The following is a 24,069-nucleotide window of genomic DNA, read 5'->3' as shown; positions in this document are numbered from 1 at the left end:
ATTGTTCGGAGATATGGTAAAAACAGACTAAGTGGTGATACTAAGAAATAACCTATGCATACACTGACTTTGGTATGCTCCACTCAGCTGCTTATTCTTCACACATGAGAGTCCTATTTTTAATTTTATTTTATGTACAGCATTCCTAAATGTGAAATGGACCCACCAGCACACCAATTAAAATTACTCTTAATTAAGGGAAAAGGCTCTCAGCAGTACTTACAATAATTTGACTTCCCTAAATAAAAACTGAAATAGTCACAACATTCTGGTGGCATTTTCTAATCTTCATCTCCTACCAAATATTGACTTATCAGTTACTCCACAGAACTATCTATTATTACACACAAAGGCTCATCCTGTAACCAATTCATTGAATAGCCAAGTGGCCAGATTCTCATGTCATTCTTGTTTTGTGTCCCACTGTGTACAATGCTTAGATTGGATGGAGAAAGGACTGTGGATGTAAGAGTATGAAATAGTTAGCCTATTTGTGTGGCAACAGTAGGAAGGGGAATGCAAGCACTCGCAGGAAACTGTATAATGGCTGAATGCAGGTCATAGCTATGCTTCATTGTCAATAGCAAGTACCCATTTTCAGTGAATTTTCCCAGCTGCTTCAGCCGCTGTATTAGTTCACAGAGTGTACAATTGTGACACCCTGTTCATGTGCCTAGACACTGCCACATTAAGTAAATTCTTTTTAGTAACAGCCATCGTAGGCTGGAGGAAGTTAAACTGCACCGCAGTACAAAATGGGCACTAATGAATCAGTTGCCTACTTGCACACCTCTTGATTTCTTGTCCATTAAAATTGGTGAAGAAGCTAAATAGAAAGAGAAAACTTAATGTTGTTCAGAGGATGTGAAAGCATCATTAGTCAGTGAGTGATATGTTACATTGAAAGATAGCTTGTTAAATGTGATTGTGATAAGCTATACACAGTGTTGAATAAAGTGCAAGATTTGACTTATAGGTGACCCAGTCTGCTGTGTATGGAAATTGCCATTTCCATGCGGTGAACAGCCAAAGAAATGTTAATCAAAGAAATAACAGTCATCAACAAATACATTGACCAGAGGACGTCGCTCCACATTCAGGCCAATTGGTAACACGAATGAGTGTGGGCAGGTTTAGAGTGAGGAGGGGTGTGTGGGAATCATAGCAAAGTGGTTGCTGGTGACAGCAGACAGGAGGATTGGAAGAAAATGTGGTTCCTCCCCATCTCAATGCTGGGTTCCTTATTGGGCAGAGGATGCCCCTGAATGTGGCATCTCCCCAGCAGGCCATTGGCAAGCCCAACAGGATCTACTAAGCGACTTCTCAGAGTTATTACCAATGCCTGCCACTGGCTGAATACCATTGGGCAGCAGAAGAAGCCCTTGAGGGGCTCTTAAAGTCCTCAATTGGCATCCAGGTGGGAGGGATATAAATCATTTCTGTCAGCATACATATTTTCTCTAATGACTTATAACATGAAAAAGCCTTGCATTTATATTCCACTTCTCACAATCTCAGGATAGTATAAAACACTTTACAATTGATTAAGTACTTTTGATGTATAGCCACTGTTGTAATATATGAGGCACAGCAGCCAATTCGTATACAGTATAGGCCAATGAATCTATTCTAGTGATGTTGATTGAGGAATAACTATTAGCCTGGACACTGTTGATAAATCCCATACCGTTTTATAAAAAGAAAGTGCTTTGGAGATTTTTTTTTGTCCATCCAAGAGGGCAATCAGAACTTCAGTTAAATATCTCATTCAAAAAATTGATGCTTCTGACAGTGCAAAGCTCCCTTATATCTGCTGTAATTTGTTCCTCCCTTATATCTGTACATTTTTAATCTGCTGGTTTCGGAGATCACATTTTACCTTCAAATTTCTGTCGATGTAAGCTACAAAGGTGGTACTGTACCATGTTTGTAACTGTGAGAATATATCTTTGAAAAGGATAATGCATTATAACATATCATCACTGGATGCTGTAATGCAATCACTTGAACCTGTTCTTGCAATGAGCTGTGCCAATAACTGGCAATTCTACCATATATTCCTGATCTGTTGGCCTCATGAATCAGTGATGTGGAGATTTAAAACACAACTCTACTAAAAAGAATTATTAGAATTTTGATTGAGCAGACTTCAGTCTGCGAGCTGGTGGTATAACACATTGATGTGTTATTGCATCACACCAAAACAACGGAGGAAATTCCTCATACTTATCAGTTCCCTACAATGCAAGCTGTTAATGAGAGCTTGGTTAAACAGGAAAACATGTGAAAAGTCATCACCCATTTTAAACTTCACGTTGTATGATCTGGAATATTCATCATGTTTTAAATAGAAATCCTGGCTATCTATCTGACTGCCTCCATTGATAGTCACCTTCCTCCCAATTTTCTGTATCTAGTATCAAAAGGATGTGGTGGATTTTTTGTTAAATATCACATCAACAGAGAAATTAAACAATAATTTATTTTGTTTTTCCTGATCTTTAATCCTTAATACCTTCAACAAAACTAAACTGAGACAGAATATGTGTTTAGTAGGCATTGTGTCTGCCTCTTATTTAGGAATAATGGAGCAGAAAACGAGCCATTGTAAAAATGTCATATTGCACAGCAGGGCACGCATGTGCTACTACAGACTTGGAAAAGTTGTTGCATTGACAACAGCTAGGAAACTGATATCATTCTGCATAGATATTCACTCGGGCAACTGGCAATTAGCCTGGACAAAGTGAGCCTCTACCCTCCCATTAGGAGACAATTTCATCCTATCAGAATCTGATGCTTTTTGACAGAGCCCAACACACACAGGCTCAGTGAATAGGTTAAGATCAGATACCAATATATAACAGGGAACAAGAGTAGGCCGCTCGGCCTCTACAGCCTGCTCCCCCATTCAAATAGATCATGGCTGATCTGATTTTAACCTCAACTCTACATTCCCAATTATTCCTGATAATCTTTTAAACCTTTGGTAATCAAGAATCTATCTAGCTCTGTCTTAAAAATATTTAAAGATTCTACATCCAATGCCTTTTGAGAGAAGGAATTCCAAAGACTCTCAACTCACTCTGAGAGGAAAAATGTTTCCTCGTCTCTGTTTTAAATGATCACCCCTTTATTTTTAAACTATGACCCCCAGTCGTAGGCTCTCCCACAAGAGGAAACACCCTTTCAACCGGTCACTCACCTGAGGATCTTACATGTTTCAAATAAGTCACCTCTGATTCATCTAGAGGATACAGTAAGTTTGTTCCTGTGTGTCTGAGTGAACATTGTTTGTGGAATTTTAAGGTGGAATCTTGTTGTGGTATCAAGAGTGCCACCTGTTGGCTGCAGGACTGTTGAGAAATACCTCTTTTTTTTGGGAAGCCTCACCTCACCGCACACCAATCAGGCATTGGTGCAGCCACCAATGGGCCTCCCCTGTTATCAAGACCCCTGGTGAAGGTGGAGAAAATCTCACCTCACATAAGCTGCCAGCCAATCAGAGCTCTTGATTCAGTAGCATCACTGAGGAGGCCAAGCTACTGCCTGAAGGAATATCCCCAAAGACCGAGAATCATAGAGGACCCAGGCCACAGGGAGGTGATGTGGGGTGGGGCTGGCTTGTCCAGGGTGTTGGAGGCAACTGCATAGGAGTGGCTCTCATCCAATCTTTCACATCCAGTACCACAATCAGACACTGGATGCTTTCGATTGAGACATGTCACATCACCTCCTTTAGTTGACAAGCAGGCTGCTTTGGCCTATTGTGAGTGCCACAGGGAAGCACATTAACCTGCAGCTGGGCTAATCCCAGCAGCAACAGGATGAAACCTTGAAGTACTCCTTAAGGGATTCCATTGGTGGTGGGTGGGAAGATGGACTGACCAAGAGCATTACTGTCCAGTACTTAATTCTATTGGGAAATGGGAAGGCTGCAAGGCTCATGTACAACACCATCCTGCCAGTTAAATGCCGGTTCTAAATCTAGCCTCACCACCAGCAAGAGTAAAAGACTCCACCCACAGAATTTTACAATAAAGCGGAGCTCAATCGCCAATTGTACCTGAGCTGCTCTCTGAAAGAAGCATCTATTTAGACCATTCTCTAAAACCTTCCCATAGTTTCAAATTAAATGGCTCACTTCATGTTAAAACCCATTGTACATTCTTTCACTCCTTCTGATAGGATAGGAGAGATGTATGAACGCATTACAAAAGAAATTCTGCTACTCTCTCCAGTCATTTGGATACAGTCTCTTTAAGCAGCTCACTAAATTGATCCTATTTACTAGATCGTAGTCTTATCATTTGAACACCTCTAGCAGTCTGCCTTCAACTTTCTATATTTTACCAGGAAGAGTCCCAATTCTTCCTGACATCTTTCCTTATTGATTTATGGATAACTGTCTTGTTTTTGTCTTGGAAAGGTCAGTTGGTACAATATCGACCCCACTACAGTGTGTATGTCACTCTGGTCTGACACTGTCCCATTAAACATTAAATAAAGAATTCTCCCTGTGAGCCTCAAGACTGCTCTCAGGCTCAAATAGCTCACTCAGCTGGAAATTACCTCGACTTAACTAATCAGTGGCCTTAGGCTGAGCTCACAGTCCAATTAAGAATGGTGAGCTGGCTCTCAAAGAGGGAAGGCCACTGGGCAGCTCAGCACTAGAGAAAAAGATGAAAATGGAATAGAAATGAAAGAGAGGGGCCTCAAGAGGGAGAGACCATTGATCCACTTCTTTAACATTTAAAACTTTAAAAAAGCCCTTAGCAGCTACCAAATATTATACAATATAATACAACACCAAACAAGAACAGGCCGTTCAGCCCACCAAGACTGAACTGATTCCTACTCCTTATTTAGGGCCCCGAAGACTGGGGCTATTTTCCCTAGAGCGTCAGAAGCGGAAGGTGACCTTACAGAAGTTTATAAAATCATGAAGGGCATGGAAGGGTAAAGAGACTAGGTTATTTCCCCAGGGTTGGGGAGTCCAAAACTAGAGGTCATGGGTTTAAGATGAGAGGGGAAAGATTTAAAAGGGACCTAAGGGGCAAACTTTCCACGCAGAGGATGGTGCATGCATGGAATGAGCTGCCAGAGGAAGTGGTGGAGGCTGGTACAATTACAACATTTGAAAGGCATCTGGATGGGTATGTGAATAGGATGGGTTTAGAGGGATAAGGGCCAAATGCTGGCATATGGGAGTAGATTAATTTGGGATATTTGGTTGGCACAGATGAGTTGGACTGAAGGGTCTGTTGAAATCTCCATGATTCTACTTACTGTCTATGTGTGTAATCTATCCCTCTTCTTCTCATGTTCATGTGTCTATCAAAATACACCTTAAATGTCAATACAGTGTGGAGCTGGAGAAACATGGAAGGTCAGGCAGCAGCCACATTCCCCACCAACCCCAACACCCCCGGCACCTTTCCCTGCAACCGCAGGAAATGCTACACCTGCCCCTACACCTCCTCCCTCACATCCGTCCAAGGCCCCAAACAATCAGTCCCTATCTGACAGGCATTCACCTGTATGTCTTCTAACCTGGTCAATTGCATCCGTTGCTTTTGATGTGGAGATACCAAATGCAGACTCGGTGACCAATTTGCAGAGCACCTGCACTCTGTACACTCCCATCAACACCATCTTCCAGTTATCAGCCGTTTTAACTCCCCTTCCCACTCCCTTGATGATATGTCCATCCTGGGCCTCCTCCAATGTCACAATGAGGCCACACAAAAATTGGAGGAGCAACACCTTATTTTCTGCCTTGGGAGCTTACAGCTCAATGGCGTCAACATAGAATTCACTAATTTCAAAATCTCCCCAACCCCAGCCTCATCACATGTCAGGTGCTCGCTCTTATCCCCACCTCCTTGACCTGATACAACATGTCTATCTTCCTTTCACCTATCCGCCCCACCCTTTCCATTGACCAATCTCCACAACCCCCTACCTGCATCCACCTATCACCACCCCACCTACCTTCCCCCAGCCCCACTCCACTCCCTCTCCTTATTTCTGAGCTCCCTTTCCCCTCCCCAGTCCTGATGAAGGATTCCGACCTGAAACATTGACTTTCCTGCTCCTCTGATGCTGCCTGACCTGCTGTGTTCCTCCAGTTCCATACTGTATTGACTCTGACTTCCAGCATCTGCAGTTCCTGCTATCTCCTGCACCTTAAACATGCCTGTTTCCACCACTTCCACTGACAGTGTGTCCCAGGTACCCACTACCCTCTTTGTGAAAAACCTTTCCTCATACATTTCCCTAAACATTCCCCCTTCACCTTGATCCTGTGCCCTCTTGTTGTTGACTTTTCCATCCTGGGAAAAAGCTCTGATTACCCACAGTATCGATGCATCTCATAATTCTGTAGACCTCTATCAGGTCACTCTTCAGCCTCTGTCTTTCCGGTAAAAACAATCCAAGTTCATAACTAAAACACTCCAGACCAGGCAACATCCTAGTAAACATTCTCCGCACCCTCTCCAAAGCATCTATGTCCTTCTGGTAGTGTGGTGACCAGAACTGCATGCAATATTCCAAATGTGCCCTAACTAAAGTTTGTACAGCTGTAACATAACTTGCCAACCTTTATATTCGATGTTCTGGCCAATGAAGACAAGCATGCTGTATGCCTTTTTGACTACCTTATCCACCAATGTTGCCACTTTCATTGATCTGTGGACCTTTACACCCAGATCCCTCTGTATGTCAATGCTCCAAAGGGTTCTGCCATTTATTGTATAATTCACGCCTGAATTTGATCTTGTAAAATGCATCACTTTGCATTTGTCCATGTTAAAATCTATCTGCCATTTCCCTGTCCAAATCTGCAATCTATCTATATCCTGCTATATCCTTTAACAATCCTCCTCACTATCTGCAACTCTGCCAATTCTTGTATCATTCCCATACTTACTAATCAGAATACGTACATTTTCCTCCAGATATAATACAAACAACAAAGGTCCCAACACTGATCCCTGTGGATCACCATTTGTTATGGATCTTTATTCCTAAAAGCAGTCTTCCACCGCTTCTCTCTGTCTTCTATGATCAAGCCAGTTTTGTATCCAACTAGCCAGCTCACCCCAGATCCCATGAGACTCTACCTTCTGTACCAGCCTGCCATGACGTACCTTATCAAACGCCTTACTAAAGTACATTAGACAACATCCACTGCCCTTCACTCATCAATCATTCTTGTCACCTCCTCAAAAAATTCAATCAGGTGAGACACGACTTCCCCACACATGCTGCCTATCACTAACAAGTCAATTTCCTTCCAAATGTGAATAAATCCTGCCTCTCAGTATCTTCTCCAACATCTTTCCCACCACTGACATCAGGCTCACTGGCCTGTAATTACCTGGATTATTTCTGTTTCCCTTCTTAAATAAAAGGAATAACATTGGCCATTCGCCAGTCCTCTGGCACCTCACCTGAGGTCAAAGAGGATGCAAAGATATCTATTAAGGCCTCAGCTATTTCCTCCCTTGTCTCCCACAGTATCCTGGGATAGATCCCATCTGGCCCTGGGGACTGGTCTAACTTAATACATTTCAGGATAGCCAAAATTTCCTCCATCACTATATTGATCGGCCCAAGAGTGCTCACAAACCTTTCCCTAACCTCAGTATCACTCACGTCCCTTTCTTTGATGAATGCCGATGTAAAGTACTCATTAAGGATCTTACCCATTTCCTGTGGCCCCACACATAACCTCCCTTCTTTGTCCTTGAGTGGGCCTACTCTTTCCCTAGCTACCCTCTTACTCCTAACATATGAATAAAATGCCTTGAGATTCTCCTTACCCCTGCTGTGAAGGACATTTCATTGCTCCTTTTAGCCCTCCTAACTCCCCATCTGTGCTTCTTCCTACTTTTTCTATATTCTTCAAGGACTTTGTTTTCAGTTGCCCAGATCTTCAGTATGGTATTGTGTGAAGAGTGAGATCTTTTGCAGAAAGGTCTGCATTTGCAGCTGAATCCTGGCAAGCAAGGAGGGTTGTCACTAGGTAAACTGCTCCCTGGGGCCTCTAGGGACCTGGAGGATTACTGGGAAAACCCACTCAGCCTCCAACAACAGGCTTTCACAGGCCATTAATTCACCAAATTAGCTATCTGTCCCTGGCAGGCAAATAATTCTGCTATCCTACCATTCCACCTTCAGGAAAATGGTCCAGAGTTAGGAAGGAGCCCTGGGAAGTAGCATACCCTGCAATGTGAAATTACTTGCCCGCCCGAGCAGTGCCTAGGAAAACATCTGCATTTCTGTCCATCACTCAATGGTCCATCCTGCTTCAACATTCCCTTTTAATATTGTGAATCTTCATTTTGCCAAATTCCTTTCAGAAATTCAGACACAAATCTGTTGCGTTTGTTTTGTGAATACACTCTATTATTCTATTAATTAGACCCAATAGTATTGCACTGGCAGCTCCATAATTAATTCCTGTCTTTGGTGTGAGTTTTTTTTTACATATCATAACCTCTGGTAAGTCAGCTATTACTAGTCCTAGGCTCACTGATCTATAGTTCTCCAGCTTGAACAGCGATGCAATTTCACTTCATTAATACCCAAACATGTTCATTTCTCTCTGACGTCTCTGATCATTTCTGAATACAGACTATCAGGGCCGTGTGACTTTTACACGTGGGTTCCATTTTATTTTACACTTATAGTTCCTCAACTAATTATTCTGCAGTTTCCCATTCTGTTTCATTCATTATCTTCACCACTCTTCAATGAGACACTTTCTTTTCCCCCCAATGACCCTACTTCCTTCTTTTAAATATCTTTGTGTTTTCTAAAAAAAAATTAATATTTCCTGTATGAATTCTGCCAATCTTTATTCAAAGTCTACTTTTACTCTCTTTGGTGTCCTTTCGATATTTTCTCCTTGATTTTGGTTTTGCATTTTAACATAAATTCTTCCACTATATCTTTTGGTAAGATCATCAGAAATAGGAGTTGAAGTGGGTCATTCATTACATTGAGTCCACTCTGCCGTTCGATAGGATCGTGGTTGATCTGACACTGCTCACGGCCACTTTCATGCATTTTCTCCAAAATCTTTGTTTCCCCTACTGATCAAGAATCCATTTCAGCCTTAAATAGACACAAGGACTCTGCTCCCACAGCTCTCTGTAGCAAGAAGTTCCAAAGACCCTCAACCCTCTGACGGAAGAAATTATATATCATAAATTGCTTTCTTCAGAGTTCCATTCTAGAAAGGCTCAAACTTAACCATAGGGATTATATCATTTATTTAATGATAGAATTGTACAATATTGAAAAAAGTGCTTGAGAAATGTAACCACAAAATGGTGCAGGACTGCCTTGTACCCTCTGAACTCTGGCTAGCAATGCCTTTCAGGCAGAATCAACATTAGGTCAGTTATGTGCCAACTACCATAAGGGCACCAGATGCTAACATCCTAATTAGTAATCACATTGCATATTTTTTAGAGACAATAATCATTCACGCGAATGGCCGTTGCTGGCTAGAACCACATTTATGGCCCATCGTTAACTGTCCTGGAGAATGTGGTGGTAAGCTGCCTTCATGAACCACTTGGGGTGTAGGGACACTCACAGTGATTTAGGAAGTGAATTCCAAGATTTTAATCCAGTGACAATGAAGGAACAGCAATACAGTTCCAAACAGAATCATGTGTGGCTTGGAGGGCAACTTGCCATTGGTGGTGTTCCTATGCAACTTCTGCACTTGGCTGTCTAGATGGTAGAAGTCACAAGTTTGGAAGGTGCTATCAGAACATGCGGGGTGATTGGTGGAGTACATCTTGTATATCGTACATACTTTTCGTCAGTAATTCTCATCAATATTTTTCGTCAGTATTCACACAGGAAAAAGACAATGTTGTCGAGGAGATTACTGAGATACAGGCTATTAGACTAGACAGGATTGAGGTTCATATGGAGGAGGTGTTAGCAATTCTGGAAAGTGTGAAAATAGATAAGTCCCCTGGGCCGGATGGGATTTATCCTAGGATTCTCTGGGAAGCTAGAGAGGAGATTGCAGAGCCTTTGGCTTTGATCTTTATGTCGTCATTGTCTAAAGGAATAGTGCCAGAAGACTGGAGGATAGCAAATGTTGTCCCCTTGTTCAAGAAGGGGAGTAGAGATAATCCTGGTAATTATAGACCAGTGAGCCTTACTTCGGTTGTGGGTAAAGTGTTGGAAAGGATTATAAGAGATAGGATTTATAATCATCTAGAAAGGAATAATTTGATTAGGGATAGTTAACACGGTTTTGTGAAGGGTAGGTCGTGCCTCACAAACCTTATTGAGTTCTTTGAGAAGGTGACCAAACAGGTGGATGAGGGTAAAGCGGTTGATGTGGTATGTATGGATTTCAGTAAAGCGTTTGATGATGTTCCCCACGGTAGGCTATTGCAGAAAATACGGAGGCATGGGATTGAGGGTGATTTAGCGGTTTGGATCAGAAATTGGTTAACTGTAAGAAGACAGAGGGTGGTGGTTGATGGGAAATGTTCATCCTGGAGTTCAGTTACTAGTGGTGTACTGCAAGGATCTATTTTGGGGCCACTGCTGTTTGTCATTTTTACAAATGACCTGGATGAGGGCGTAGAAGGATGGGTTAGTAAATTTGCGGATGACACTAAAGTTGGTGGAGTTGTGGATAGTGCGGAAGGATGTTGCAGGTTACAGAGGGACATAGATAAGCTGCAGAGCTGGCTGAGAGGTGGAAAATGGAGTTTAATGCGGAAAAGTGTGAGGTGATTCACTTTGGAAGGAGTAACAGGAATACAGAGTACTGGGTTAATGGTAAGATTCTTGGTAGTGTGGATGAGCAGAGAGATCTCGGTGTCCATGTGCATAGATTACTGAAAGTTGCCACCCAGGTTGATAGCGTTGTTAAGAAGGCGTATGGTGTGATAGGTTTTATTGGTAGAGGGATTTAGTTTCGGAGCCATGAGGTCATGTTGCAGCTGTACAAAACTCTGGTGCAGCCGTACTTGGAGTATTGCATACAGTTCTGGTCGCCACATTATAGGAAGGATGTGGAAGCATTGGAAAGGGTGCAGAGGAGATTTACCAGGATGTTGCCTGGTATGGAGGGAAGGTCTTATGAGGAAAGGCTGAGGGAGTTGAGGCTGTTTTCGTTAGAGAGAAGAAGGTTAAGAGGTGACTTAATAGAGATATACAAGATGATCAGAGGATTAGATAGGGTGGACAGTGAGAGCCTTTTTCCTCGGATGGTGATGGCTAGCACGAGGGGACATAGCTTTAAATTGAGGGGTGATAGATATAGGACAGATGTCAGAGGTAGGTTCTTTACTCAGAGAGTAGTAAGGGCGTGGAATGCCCTGCCTGCAACAGTAGTAGACTCGCCAACTTTAAGGGCATTTAAATGGTCATTGGATAAACATATGGATGATAATAGAATAGTGTAGGTTAGATGGGCTTCAGATTAGTTTCACAGGTTGGTGCAACATCGAGGGCCGAAGGGCCTGTACTGCGCTGTAATGTTCTATGTTCTATGTTCTATGTTCTATCTGTCCTTTGAGCTTACTCCACTAACGAATAAGATTGGCTGATCTGGTTACGGCATCAACTCCACTCTCCTGTCTGCACCAGATAACTCTTTACTTCCAGGTCTATCAAAAATCTAACTAACTCAACCTTGAATAAATTCAATGACCAATGTTCCACCGTTTTTTGCAGAAGAGAATCTCACCAATAATCCTGACAAATAACATAAATTCTCATCTCAGTCTTAAAAGAAAGACCTCTTAATATTATTCTGTGTCTCCTAAACTAATTCTCCTAGAATGGAAAACATAATTTTAGATTCCACTCTTTTAAGTCCCCTCAGGATCATACATCTTAATAAGATCATCTCTGATTCTTCTAAATTCCAATGGGTGAGGGCCTAATCCGTTCAACCTTTCTCCATAAGATAAGCCCTTCAACTCAGGAAATGAGTCAAATGAGCCTTCTCTGAACTGCTTCTAACATAATTATAACCATTTTCCAAATAGCAAGACCAAAATTGTATAGCGTTCTCCATGTTATCCCATCAATGTCCTTGACAGTTGGAGTAAAATTTCTAAACTCTTATATTGTATTCCCCTTGCAATAAATGGCAACTTTCCATTTGATACCCTAATCACTTGCAGTATCTGCATACTAACATTTTGGAACTCATGTACCAGGGCATCCAGATCACTCTGTACTTCTGAGCTATGCAATCTCTCTCCTTTCAAATAGTATACTGCTTTCCTATTCTTCTTGCCAAGGTGGACCAACAAAGAGAATAAAGAGTAGTATAATGCAGGAAAAGGCCCTTTGGCCACCAAGACCGCACCGAAACGATGTCTTTCTAAACTAAAAACCTTTTGCCTCTAGGCTGATCGTATCCCTCTATTCCTCACCTATCCCTATAGCTGTCAAGAAGTCATTTAAACATGGCCATTGCATCCACCTTCACCATCTCCTCTGGCATCGCATTCCAGACATTTACCATCATCTGCGTAAAAAAACCTTTCCTCTCACATCTCTTTAAAGTTACCCCTCTTTTACCTTAAACTTATGTTCCCTCGTAATTGACATTTTTACCCTGGCAAAAAAAGATCCGGCTATACATTCTATCCATGCCGCTCATAATTTTGTAAATTTCTATCAGGTCCCAGAAAACAGCGATGGAATAATAACCAGATAATTTGTGAGATAATATTTAGTGAAGCATGTTACTGGAAGCATTAATATCGGTTAGGGCACTATAATAACTTTTGATTAGTACAGTGGAGCATTTTGTCCACCTGAGCGGGAAGGTATGGTTGGGATTCAATGTGTCAATTTGAAAGACAACACCATCCTTTCAGAAGCACACTACACAGGAATGTTAGCTTGGTCATATGTTGAAGTCTCTAACGTTTGGGATCAGTGCCATTCCATCATTTGTCCATTGACTGCATTTCTCACTTACCCATTTGCAAAGGCTGCTGCAAGCTTTTGACAGGCAATTTCTTCAATGCCCCAAATGATGTTTGCAAAGGTGCAAGAATAAGTTAAATTCAACTGGGTCTGTATTTACCAGAATTTAGAAGGATGACAGGGGATCTGATTGAAAAGCATAAAGTTCTAATAGAGCTGGACAGACTAGATGCAGGGAGCCTAAAAGCTGGAGACACAGTCAAAGGATATGGGGTATATCATTTAGGACAAAGATGGGAAAAACATTTTTTTCATGTAAACGGTAGTGAACCTACAGAATTCTTTATTACAGAATACTGTAGAGTCCAAGTCACCGAACATATTTAAAAAAGATAAATTTTTAGACGTTAAAGGCATTAAGTAATATGAAAAGTAAGAGGGAATATATCTTTGAGACAGAGAATTAGTCATGATCAAATTGAATAGAGGAGCAGACCTGAAGGGCTGAATGGCCTAATTCTCCTCCTCGTTTCTATGTTTCTAAGTAAATAGTTTTTGTAAAGCATGAAAAATTGGGTTAAGGTAATTTCAGTCCTTATAATGCTGCCTCATACTTTTTGGATTCATATACACAAATAGTAATTTTAAGTCGCGAAATTCAATCAGCATAATGTTAACTGATAATTGCACAATATTCAGTACCGTTTGTGACTCCTCTGATGCTGAATTAGTCCATGTCTATATGGACAAAATTGAAGTCTTTGCTGATAAGTGGCAAGTAACACAGGCACCACACAACTGCTAAACAATGGCTATCTCCAACAAGAGACAATCTAGCCATTGCCTTTTAAAATTCAATGGCATTACTAATACCAAATCCTTCACTATTCAGCATCCTGAAGGTTCCATTGACTAGAAGCTGAACTGGACCAACCACGTAAACAATACTGCTACAAAAGCAGGTCAGAGGCTGGAAAACTATTTCCCTAATCTTTGTCCATCAGCGACAAGGCACAGGTCAGGAGTGTGATGGAATATTCCCACGAACCCTAAATCTAATTGCTGTCCAACAACATTCAAGAAGCTTTTCACCATCCAGGACAAAGCAGCCCTCTCCATTGGCATGACATCCACTACCTGCAATATTCATTCCCTTAACCACCAACACACAGTGACGGCAGTGGATGCATTGCAGTAACTCACCAAAACACGATCAACAGTACCTTCCAAACCCTCTAACTTTATCACCCTGAAGGACAAAGCTGGAGTTACATAGGAACATCAGCACCTATACTTTCCCATACAAGCCACACACCATCCTAACATGGAATGATATCGCTATATCAATGGTTCTTATACTGTCGCTGGGGCAAGTTGTTGGAACTAACTTTGTAACAACACCTTTGGTGTCCCTACACCCAAGGTCTATGCAGCAGTTCAAGACAGCAATTTAGCAACACCTTCTCCAGGGAGAGCAGGAATGGGCAATAAATGCAGGCCTAGCCAGTGACATCCAGATTATGTGCATGAATTAAAAAAACACAAAAGGAAATACAGCTTCTCAATCGCTTCCATTCCTGAGTTCCTTGCAATAAGTTGCCATAGATTGACAGTTTTAATACGGGTACCAAGGAAAAAAAAATTCCCCTAACTCTTTGCACTTAAAATCCCCTCTCACTCTTTCCACTTACAGCCATTACTTCACACATTCTAATGCTATTTGTTAAATATAGATAAGCCATCGACTCTGTGGGGAATTCTTAAGCATGAATATGTTTAGACCGACATTTGAAAAATTGAAAACAGAAGCCAATTATTCAGATTTAACATGGTAATTATATTTACATATGAATTGAAAAACTCTTTACTTCATTGAAAACATTTAAATCAGGAAATTTGACCTTGGAAAACAGAAATTAATTGGGTGGTTAGGGGAAATGTAATGATAATGTCTCCATTCAGTTACACATTTCATTATCCATTAGGTGACATTAATACCTGGGGGGAAACAAAAAGCGCCAGTTCTCATGTTAGTAGAACTTCAGTCAAGTGTTAATGACAGGAAATAGGGAGGGGGACCTGCAATGTTTTACATTGCCCTGAGCTTTGCAGATTTTATCTAGAGGATCAGGTACTAACAACATAGCTGGAAACGGGAAAAAAAAGATTTTGCAGAAGGAGCATGAGCAGCAAGGGCTGAAATTAAAAGTCCGAGCCTCAATGATAATCGAATTTGCATTATTACCTGAGCCAGGAAACAAAAGATATAGGCTACATAAGATTAATGCATGGTTCAAAGACTAGAGTGGGAGAAATAGGTTTCAGTTCACAATACTGGCACCACTACTGAGAAATATGAACTTTTAAAAAATGTATTCATTGATGGGATGAGGGTGTCACTGGCTGGGGCAACATTTATTGCCCAGAGGGCTGTTAAGAAGTCAACCTCACTGTTGTGGGTCTGGAATCACATGTAGGCCAGACCAAGGAAGGATGCCAGTTTCCTTCCTAAAAGGACATTAGTGAACCAGATTTTTTTTTGCCCTACAATCGACAATGGATTCATGTCCATCGTTAGACTCTTCGTTCCAGGTTTTTTTTAAAAATTGAATTCAAATTCCACCATCTGCCTTGGGGGTTTCAAACCCAGGTCCCCAGAACATTATCTATGGGTTAACACTCCAGCAATAACACCACTGGGCCATTGCTTCTCTAACTACACTGTTAGAATGGGCTTCATCTGAGCCATGCTGAGTGCAATATTCCTGTGATTTGTATAAGTAATGGTGTGAAGGGACCATGTCCTTCATTCATGCCAATATGTTATTCCTTACACCATGAGCTCTTACCTTCTGTAGTAACCTTTGTGGCATCTTATCAAATACATTTTGAAACATTTATATTCATAAGTTCTCCTTTTACAACTTTGTTTGATCCTTCATCAAAGCAAACTCCAATAATTTAGTTAAATATAATTTCTTGTTCATAAAACCATGTGACCTCTGCCTGATTACATTTTGACAGTCTAAGTATTCTGCTTTAACCTTTCAACAATGGATTCTACCAATGCCTCGCTGACAGAAGTTAGGCTAACTGTTTTGTAATTTCATGCTTTCTGTCTTCCTCCTTTTGGAAGATTGGTGTTACATTAGCTATTTTCCTATACGCATTGGGCTTTTTCAAAATCTAAGAATCTTGCAAGCTTGTAACCAATACCTCTATGATCTCTTCTACACTCTTTCCAATATAGTTACATCCTTTATAAAGTGTGGCATCCAGAACTGTACACAGTACTCCAACTAAGATCTAGTCAGTGATCAGTTGGCTGGAAGGCTGGTTTACAACATATGCTGATGCCAGAAGTTTGAGTTCAATTCCTCTACTAGCTGAGCTCACCATGAAGGTCCTACCTTGCCCCTCTCCAAAGTATGGTGACGCTTAGGTTAAAATCAACCCCTTGCTGATGAAGAAAGTGAACTATGGTGACTTTACTTTTACCGAACCACTGTTAATATTCACTATAAACTCTCTGCTCTTGTAGTTTCTGCCATTATGAATGAAGCCTTAAATACAGTATGTTTTAAAAACAGCTCTCTCTACATTTTCTGCCACATTTAATGAGGTGGCACTTCCACCTCACACTTCTCCACATTGAACTCCATCTTCTACCTATCCACCCACTCCTCCAATGTGTCAATATCCTTTTCAAGTTTTACACAACCTCTGAGTTCCATCTACAAAATGCACTGCAGTAACTCACCAAGGGTCCTCAATGACACTTTCCAAACTTGTGACTTTACAACCTAAAAGGACAAAGGCAGATGCAATGGAAACCTGCAAGCTCCCCTTCAAGCCACACAGTATCCTGCCTTGCAACAATAACACAAATAATATCTCTGACTCCAGCATCGGCAGTTCTTACTATCTCTGAGTCAGTAATAACACCATTCCTTCTCTGGAATCCTGGAATTCCCTTCCTCACAAAACTGTGGATGTACCTCATCCGTACAGACTAACAGTTTAAAAGGCTGCTATCTAACAGGCAATTAGGGATGTGAAACAAAAATTGGCTGAGCCAGCAATGGCCAAATCCCAAAAACAAATTTAAAAAATGAGGGAGGTTTACTTTTTTTTGACATTTGTAGCATCAGTGCATATTTGTTACGATAAAGTTGAAAGCGGATGAAGGTTTCCCCTTTACCGTGTCATAATTATCTGTGGATATTATTTTAAAAACATACAAACAGGCTGCTTTTTATTATAATTTTGGAAGTTGAACTCTTTACAAACACAGATAAATTGTGTCAATGCCAAAAAATTGGAGGAATTCTTATTTCTGATGTGTTAAGTAATCCTTACAGTCAAATGCAAGCTAATAAATAACAACTCTCATGTCGTCATCAACATTAAGGAATAATTGCATCAGTGCTCATCGAGGAGCAAAGAAGTGGCAGACATTTGTAACTGTTTGATTATGTCAAGGTCTCTCAAATTCTGACTGTCCAATAAATACACACTTTGGCATTGTGATGTTTAATTGGTGCAATGCCCAAAAGATTATATTCCTTGCACAATTATTTTCCAAGGTTCTCTTTTTAGACGACTGGTAAGAGTGGATTTCATGGCTTATTTATCACTGGGTACCAGAAAGCCTGAAAAATTCCACTAGAAGATGTGAATGTTGATTTTATCGTTAACACTACAGCACTACAGAGTTACAGAGTGCATTAACAAGGAGTTATTCACTGTAAATTGATGGGATAATAAATGGATCTGTCAACGTAAGGGGAAACACAGATATGAGCTAGAATGGCAAATAATCACAAGTAGACAGGACTGCCATGAACACCAAGCAGTTATCTCAATCAGCATATTTGATTCCAAAGCAAAAATTGTTGCTGTGTTTCATGTGCATCATCTGTGTTCTGGTTGCACCAGTTCTATGGGAATCAATGCCTGTTCACACCATTCTGTAAATGGAAACACTTTTTTTTTAATCAGAGCTGAGTGCCCTTTGCTGAAACCAAGGAGCTAGACTGAGTCCTTGAACTGTTCTTATTCCATTCTATAATAAGCCCACTTCAGGCTGTTACCCCGCACAGAATTACTATTCAGGAAATGAGGCACCACTGAACGTTTCAAGAATTGTGAGAAGAGACCATTTCTGCTCAAACACGTGCTAATATGGTCATTTAGAGACTGGAAATAATAGAAGAATAACTTCCAGCACAAAGCTAAGGCAGATGGGTACCTTTCTCTTGTCTTTCACACTCACAGACCGCAAAGCACTACAGTTGTCCATAAACACAGCTTATCTAAATACCTAAAACGGAAAAGACATTATGACTAATAAAGGGGTACAAATTACAAAAACTCTTCACAGCTCAGTGACATCAAAAACATTAATTTAATACCACAGGAACATTAGAATATTGGTAAAATCAATCCTTCAAATCAATCCTTCTATCCTTCAAAACTTTTGATTTACTCATGGGAAATAAGTATCTCTTGTTCGGCCAGTATTTAAAGCCCATTCCTAGTTGCCTTGAAGAGCTGGTCGTGAGCTGCCCTCTTGAACTGCTGTAGTCCATTTGGTGTAGGTACACCTATGATACCATTAGGGAGGGAGTTACAGGGTTTTCACCCAGCAATACTCGGGGAACAGTGATATATTTTGAAGTCTGGATGGCAAGTGGTTTGGAAGGAGACTTACAGGCGGTGGTAATCCCATGTATTTGTTGTTCCCTGTATACCATTGTTCAGTAACAGCGGTATGTACTATCTACAAGATGCACTGCAGAAATTTGCCAATGATCAGTAGAGAGCACCTACCAAATCCATGATCACTTCCATTTAGAGAGACAAGGGCAGCAGATACTTTGGAACACCACCACCTGCAAGTTTCCCTCCAAACCACTCACCATCCTGACTTCATAATACATTACCATTCTCTCACTGTCACTAAGTCAAAACCTGCAATTCCTGTAATAAGAGTATTGTGGGTCTTCCTACAGATTTTCAAGAAGGCAGCTCACCACCACCTTCACTAGGGCAACTAGGGACAGGCAATAAGCCCACTTCCTATGAATGAATAAAACAAGTATAACATCGACATCATTTTTATCTATCCATGGAATGTATATGACGCTCGCTAATCCAACATTTATTCATATGTAGGCCAGACCAGGTAAGAATGACAAATTTCCTTGCCTGAAGAACATGAGTGAATGAGCTGGGGTTTTACAACTATTGACAATGACTACATGGTCATTATTAGGCTAGTTTTTATTGAATTCAAATTTCACCATCTGTCACAGTGGAATTCCAATCCACTTCCTCAGAACATTAGCCTGGGGTTTGAGATTGCTAGTCCAGTAACATTACCACTCTGTCACCAAACACCCCTTTCACTTAGAACAACAGTAAGTGCAGCAAGAAATAATATTTAAAGCTTGAAGCAGGCTGTTATTGCAAAGAGCATATTTTTCTTCAACATCCTTGATACAAACGATGTCCTAATTGGTTTTGCAGCATTACAACTAAAAGAACAAAAACACTCAACTGATTTCATATCTAAATCTCATTTTAGTCTAGATTTATTATTCAGACCTGTTTGATTTCATTACTCAATGTCCTTTTCACTTGCTATTCCTACACACCGAGGGTCGATTTGCTCAGTTGGCTGGAAGGCCAGTCTGTCAGAGAGACATCAATGGCATGCATTCAACTCTATACTGGCTGAGCTCACCATGAAGGTTCTGCTTTCTCAACCTTTGCCCCTCACCTGTGTCGTGGTGACCCTCAGGTTAAAACGACCACCAATCATCTGTCTCTGATGAGACAGCAGCTCCCGACAAAATTATGGCAATTTCACTGACTTTACTTCACACTGTGAATACCATTTCACCAGTATTACTAAAATTCATTTTATGAAGGCTTGTTATTTAGTTTATTTTATCTAGGATTATACTCATAATGCATTCGGTCTACAATGTTACCTATTGATGAGTTAGACGATTATACTCAAAGAATTATACTCAAAGCACATTTGTCTCAGAATTATTAATCTCACTGTAGTTGACCCAGATTTATTTTTGACTGTTCAGTTGTTCACTATCCATTTGTGCAAACATTACTGTCCATAGTCCATATGGTACAATATTAATACTCATTGTCTATTTGTATATCATTACTCTGAATGCATTTCATCAAGGATAGCTCTCATACCATTTGGTCTAGATTTTTTCTTAGTGCACTTTTTTTTAAAAGTGGGGGTGGGAGAATCGAACAGGCTACAAAAAATATTTACAATAAGTGCCTCAATCTTTGTCTACAATAACAAACATAAATTTGCACTTAAAAGGAAGCAATTCTTCTTATACACAGACTGAAGGCCCAGGAAATGCTTTCCTCTGACCTGTAAAGTTTCTACAGTCAAAACAAAAATATAGACAATGAGCAAATGTTAATTTTATTATAATTAAAGCAGAATACCAGAAGTAAACTTTTAATAGTAATAAATCAACTTATGTGCCAATTCTACCAAATCAGCGGTATGCTGTCCTTTATTAATGAAACAGCAGCAATAATATGAAATTGCAAATGCAGATTGTGTGGTTATCAGCAATTATACTCGATGAGGGAATCACTGTGGAAGTAATTACTCAACCTGGCAAAGCCTCATTTGTACTGTTGAACAATATTTTTTTTCAGGATGAGTACGAAGCCTGCACTGCAAACATACACCTGTGTAGACTTTCACAACAGGGCATTCAACTTGAGGTAATAAAATTAGATGTAACCAGCGACCCCAGTGCAACATCATCCAAAATTGTGCTAGTTTTCCAATATCCCTTTTTATTCCATGAAACTCATTTCTATGCCATTGACTACAGAATATCTCATGAACAGCTACACAGTCACAGAGATCTACAGCACCGGACAAGGCCCATCGAGTCCGCCCCAGTCAAAAACAGCCATCTTCTAATCCCATTTCCCAGCACTTACCCCATAGCCGGTGTGCTTTGGCATTGCAATTGCACATCTAAACACTTTTTAAATGTTATGAGGGTTTTTGCCTCTACACCCTTAGAAACAGTGTAATGAAATTAATTGTGTATAAAAATTGCATTTGCTTATATATTTATGTATGCAAGGCACATACAAGACAGCGGGCCAACTGCTGGAAAATAGGATTAGAATAGTTAAGTGCTTGTTTTTGACCCATGTCGACTCAATGGATTGTACACTTCTATGACCCTATAATACATCACAAGTAGAAACTTGGCACTGTCTAGTTCAAAATTAAGCATTTTAAATCACATCACTTGTAAACAATCTGATTTTAAATAACTGGAACTTATTTTTAAAAAGTACAATGCCACTGCTAGTTATATTTGTGTCCAGAATTCAGTAACTTAATAACTAATAAAAACAATTCTAAATCTTTTAAAATGCACCCATTATACATTTTCACACACTCTCCTCCAAAATAGTAATCTGGTAAGTCTCCTTGAAGATCTACAAAATGGACAGCTAGTGAAAACTTGGAATAGTGATTATTTTGGTCTAATGTCAGGCACAACACCACCATACTGCATTCTGAACTTCACATTAATAGTGTCTTTAAAAAACTGGAAGGCTGAAAAAAATGGCTGCCCATGATGTGTTGACTTCTTTTGTTGATTAGAATCACCCCTCTCTCCAGCTTAGAGAGGAAACAAAGAATATATTTCCAATGATGGGAATCAATGCCTTTCTCCAAATTATATGGAAGGGGTATTATCACACTGAATGGGCCATCATAAAACAAAGACAGTGACTGTGTCAAAATCTCAGATGTGTTAACTCACAACAAAGAATGTTAGAATGTGGAGTCAACACAAATGGCCTATTTGGAAAAAAGACTTGATCATGTAAAAAAAAAACTGACATGGAGACAGCCATGTTTCTTTTGTTTAATATTTCAGCCAGAAGCTGTTTGCAAGCAGTTCCATCAGTTCAAACTTCAGAGACAAGCAGGCAAAGTATAAAACCTGTTTCAGTTTAAATTTCACCTGTGAACTCAACTCATAGCTATTTGACTGCAAAAAACTTCAATACGCATTATGAAACCTTCAGTTTTAAAGGTGCTTATTTAATTTTTAAGTCATCAAATCCATTTAAAAGAACTCAGGCCGGTCGCAAGGGACAACGGAGATCAGAAATCAAAGATTACGGTTACTGTAATGTGTAAAACTGCATGACATTTATCTGCATCCAATCTTTGCATGTGGATGTGTGAGCAAGACCAAGTGTGTGTGATTCTACGTCAATTATGGATAAATGTGTGAAAATAATAGCCTACTTTATTTTTAAAATTTCCAAAGCCTTCTGTTGAGTTTTAATTAGGATATACGCTGAAAGAAGTAAAGAAATGGCACGTTCATTTTGAAACAAAACATATTGATCTTGTGAATTATGAGACTCAGCACATCAATGGTACAGGGGAGTGTTTATTTTCGAATGTCTGTCCAACTTCCAGATCAATGTTTTCGTAAACAAACCCAAAGGATCACCAAAACTCAATTCAAGTTAGAATAAGTTGTGTTTAAAATTCCATGATGTTTAAGCTAATATTACGTTAATTGTTCTGAAGTTGGACAATGAGGTGCTTTGAAAGAAAAGATAGAAACTTCCACACATTATAAACATATTTGGGATTGGTTTAAATGTAAAGTGCCAAAAACTTGAAGGGAATTTGATACTACTTCTTGAAATCATTTTTTCACCACACTGGATCATATCACCTTTGATATTAGAATCAAGTAGCCTCACAATGATTCAGAGAGGAACTCGATTGTTGTCTAACTCCTTGGTTATTTAGCTGGTAATGCTTCCATAAAATATAAAAGCAACGTAAAAATGGAAATATGACCACACTGTGACTCTCTGTCCCTTTTCTTTTTACCTTGACTTGCTTCTTTCTGGTCCCCTCATTATTTTCAGCCTCTTCGTGTTCTTTGACACCCTGGGGAAGATTGGTGTAATTGGCTAGTCCACTGAGAAGGGATGATACCATTGGGCTGGTGTCCATTTCCTCCTGTAAAGCAGCAATGACAGAAAACAAAACAGTGAATTTCTAGCAGCGAGAGGACAATGACAATTTTATGTTTCTGAAATGGTTAACATGATAGTACCGATTAATAAGGACATTACAAAATTCTTTGAAACTGAATGCCATGCTTGCACATATTGAATATTCATATTATACTAACAATGCAAATATTATAAAGGCAGTGTCTAAAATTCCAATGTTATGAATTAATCTGTGGCATTTGCAGGCCCAGTCTGACACTAATAGAATCTCAAACCAATTGATGGTCTCTGACATACCAATGACATAGACATGGTAAAGAATAGTCAGTATGAGGAGCTCGGCACCAAATGAAGAAGCAGAAGGTAAATATTTCAGATTATTACCTGAGTCACATGCAAACTGGCACACAGAAAACAATATTAGTAAAATTGTGCATGGCTCAGAAATTAATGTGGGACAGGTGGGTTCCAGTTCACAGGCCACTGACATCAGTACTGAGGAAAATGGGATCTGTGCCAAAGGGCTGGTCTCCATCTGAACTGTGCAGGGGCTGATGTCCTTTCCGCTGTGTGACTATGGAAGAGGGAAAAATTTTAAAATAAACAGCGGAGTAAAGGGATCTAATTAATAAAGATGTGGTCAATCAAAGTGTAGAGGTAGAGCTGGTAAAGAAACATATTAATAAAGGAAATGATAAATATACTGTGCCAGGAAGGGACAAACAGTCCAAATCTAAGAGTCAACCAACAGATAAGGCTAGAGGTGGGCTGCACAGTGGCTCAGTGGTTAGCACTGATGCCTCATAGCTCCAGGGACCTGGGTTCAATTCCACCCTAAGGCTGTGTGGAATTTCCACAATCTCTCTATGCTTGAGTGGGCCCCTTTGGCTGCTCTGCTTTCCTGCCGCAGCCCAAAGATGTGCACGTTTGGTGGGTTGGCCATGCGAAAGTGTAGGTTAGATGGCTTAACCATGATAAATGGTTACTAAAACTGAAGGTTCTGTATTTGAGTGTATGCAGCATTTGAAACAAGGAAGGTGACTTGAGAGTGTT

The 24,069-nt window shown here is 40.2% G+C and overlaps 1 protein-coding gene across 1 annotated transcript in view; it reads right to left on the bottom strand.

Moving 5' to 3' along the window:
- The window catches only part of LOC109911932 (solute carrier family 12 member 5-like), a 328,602-nt gene that overhangs the window by 287,874 nt on the left and 16,659 nt on the right, over nt 1–24,069 (bottom strand). Inside the window, 1 exon segment of the mRNA XM_048608592.1 lies at nt 22,889–23,020. Within this exon segment, the coding sequence (XP_048464549.1) occupies nt 22,889–23,020 (132 nt within the window).

The sequence above is a fragment of the Rhincodon typus genome, chromosome 19, assembly GCF_021869965.1.
Source record: "Rhincodon typus isolate 14 chromosome 19, sRhiTyp1.1, whole genome shotgun sequence".
Taxonomy (NCBI): Eukaryota; Metazoa; Chordata; class Chondrichthyes; order Orectolobiformes; family Rhincodontidae; genus Rhincodon; species Rhincodon typus.
The sequence above is the reverse complement of the archived record's forward strand: the minus strand, read 5'-3'. Positions and strand labels throughout refer to the sequence as shown.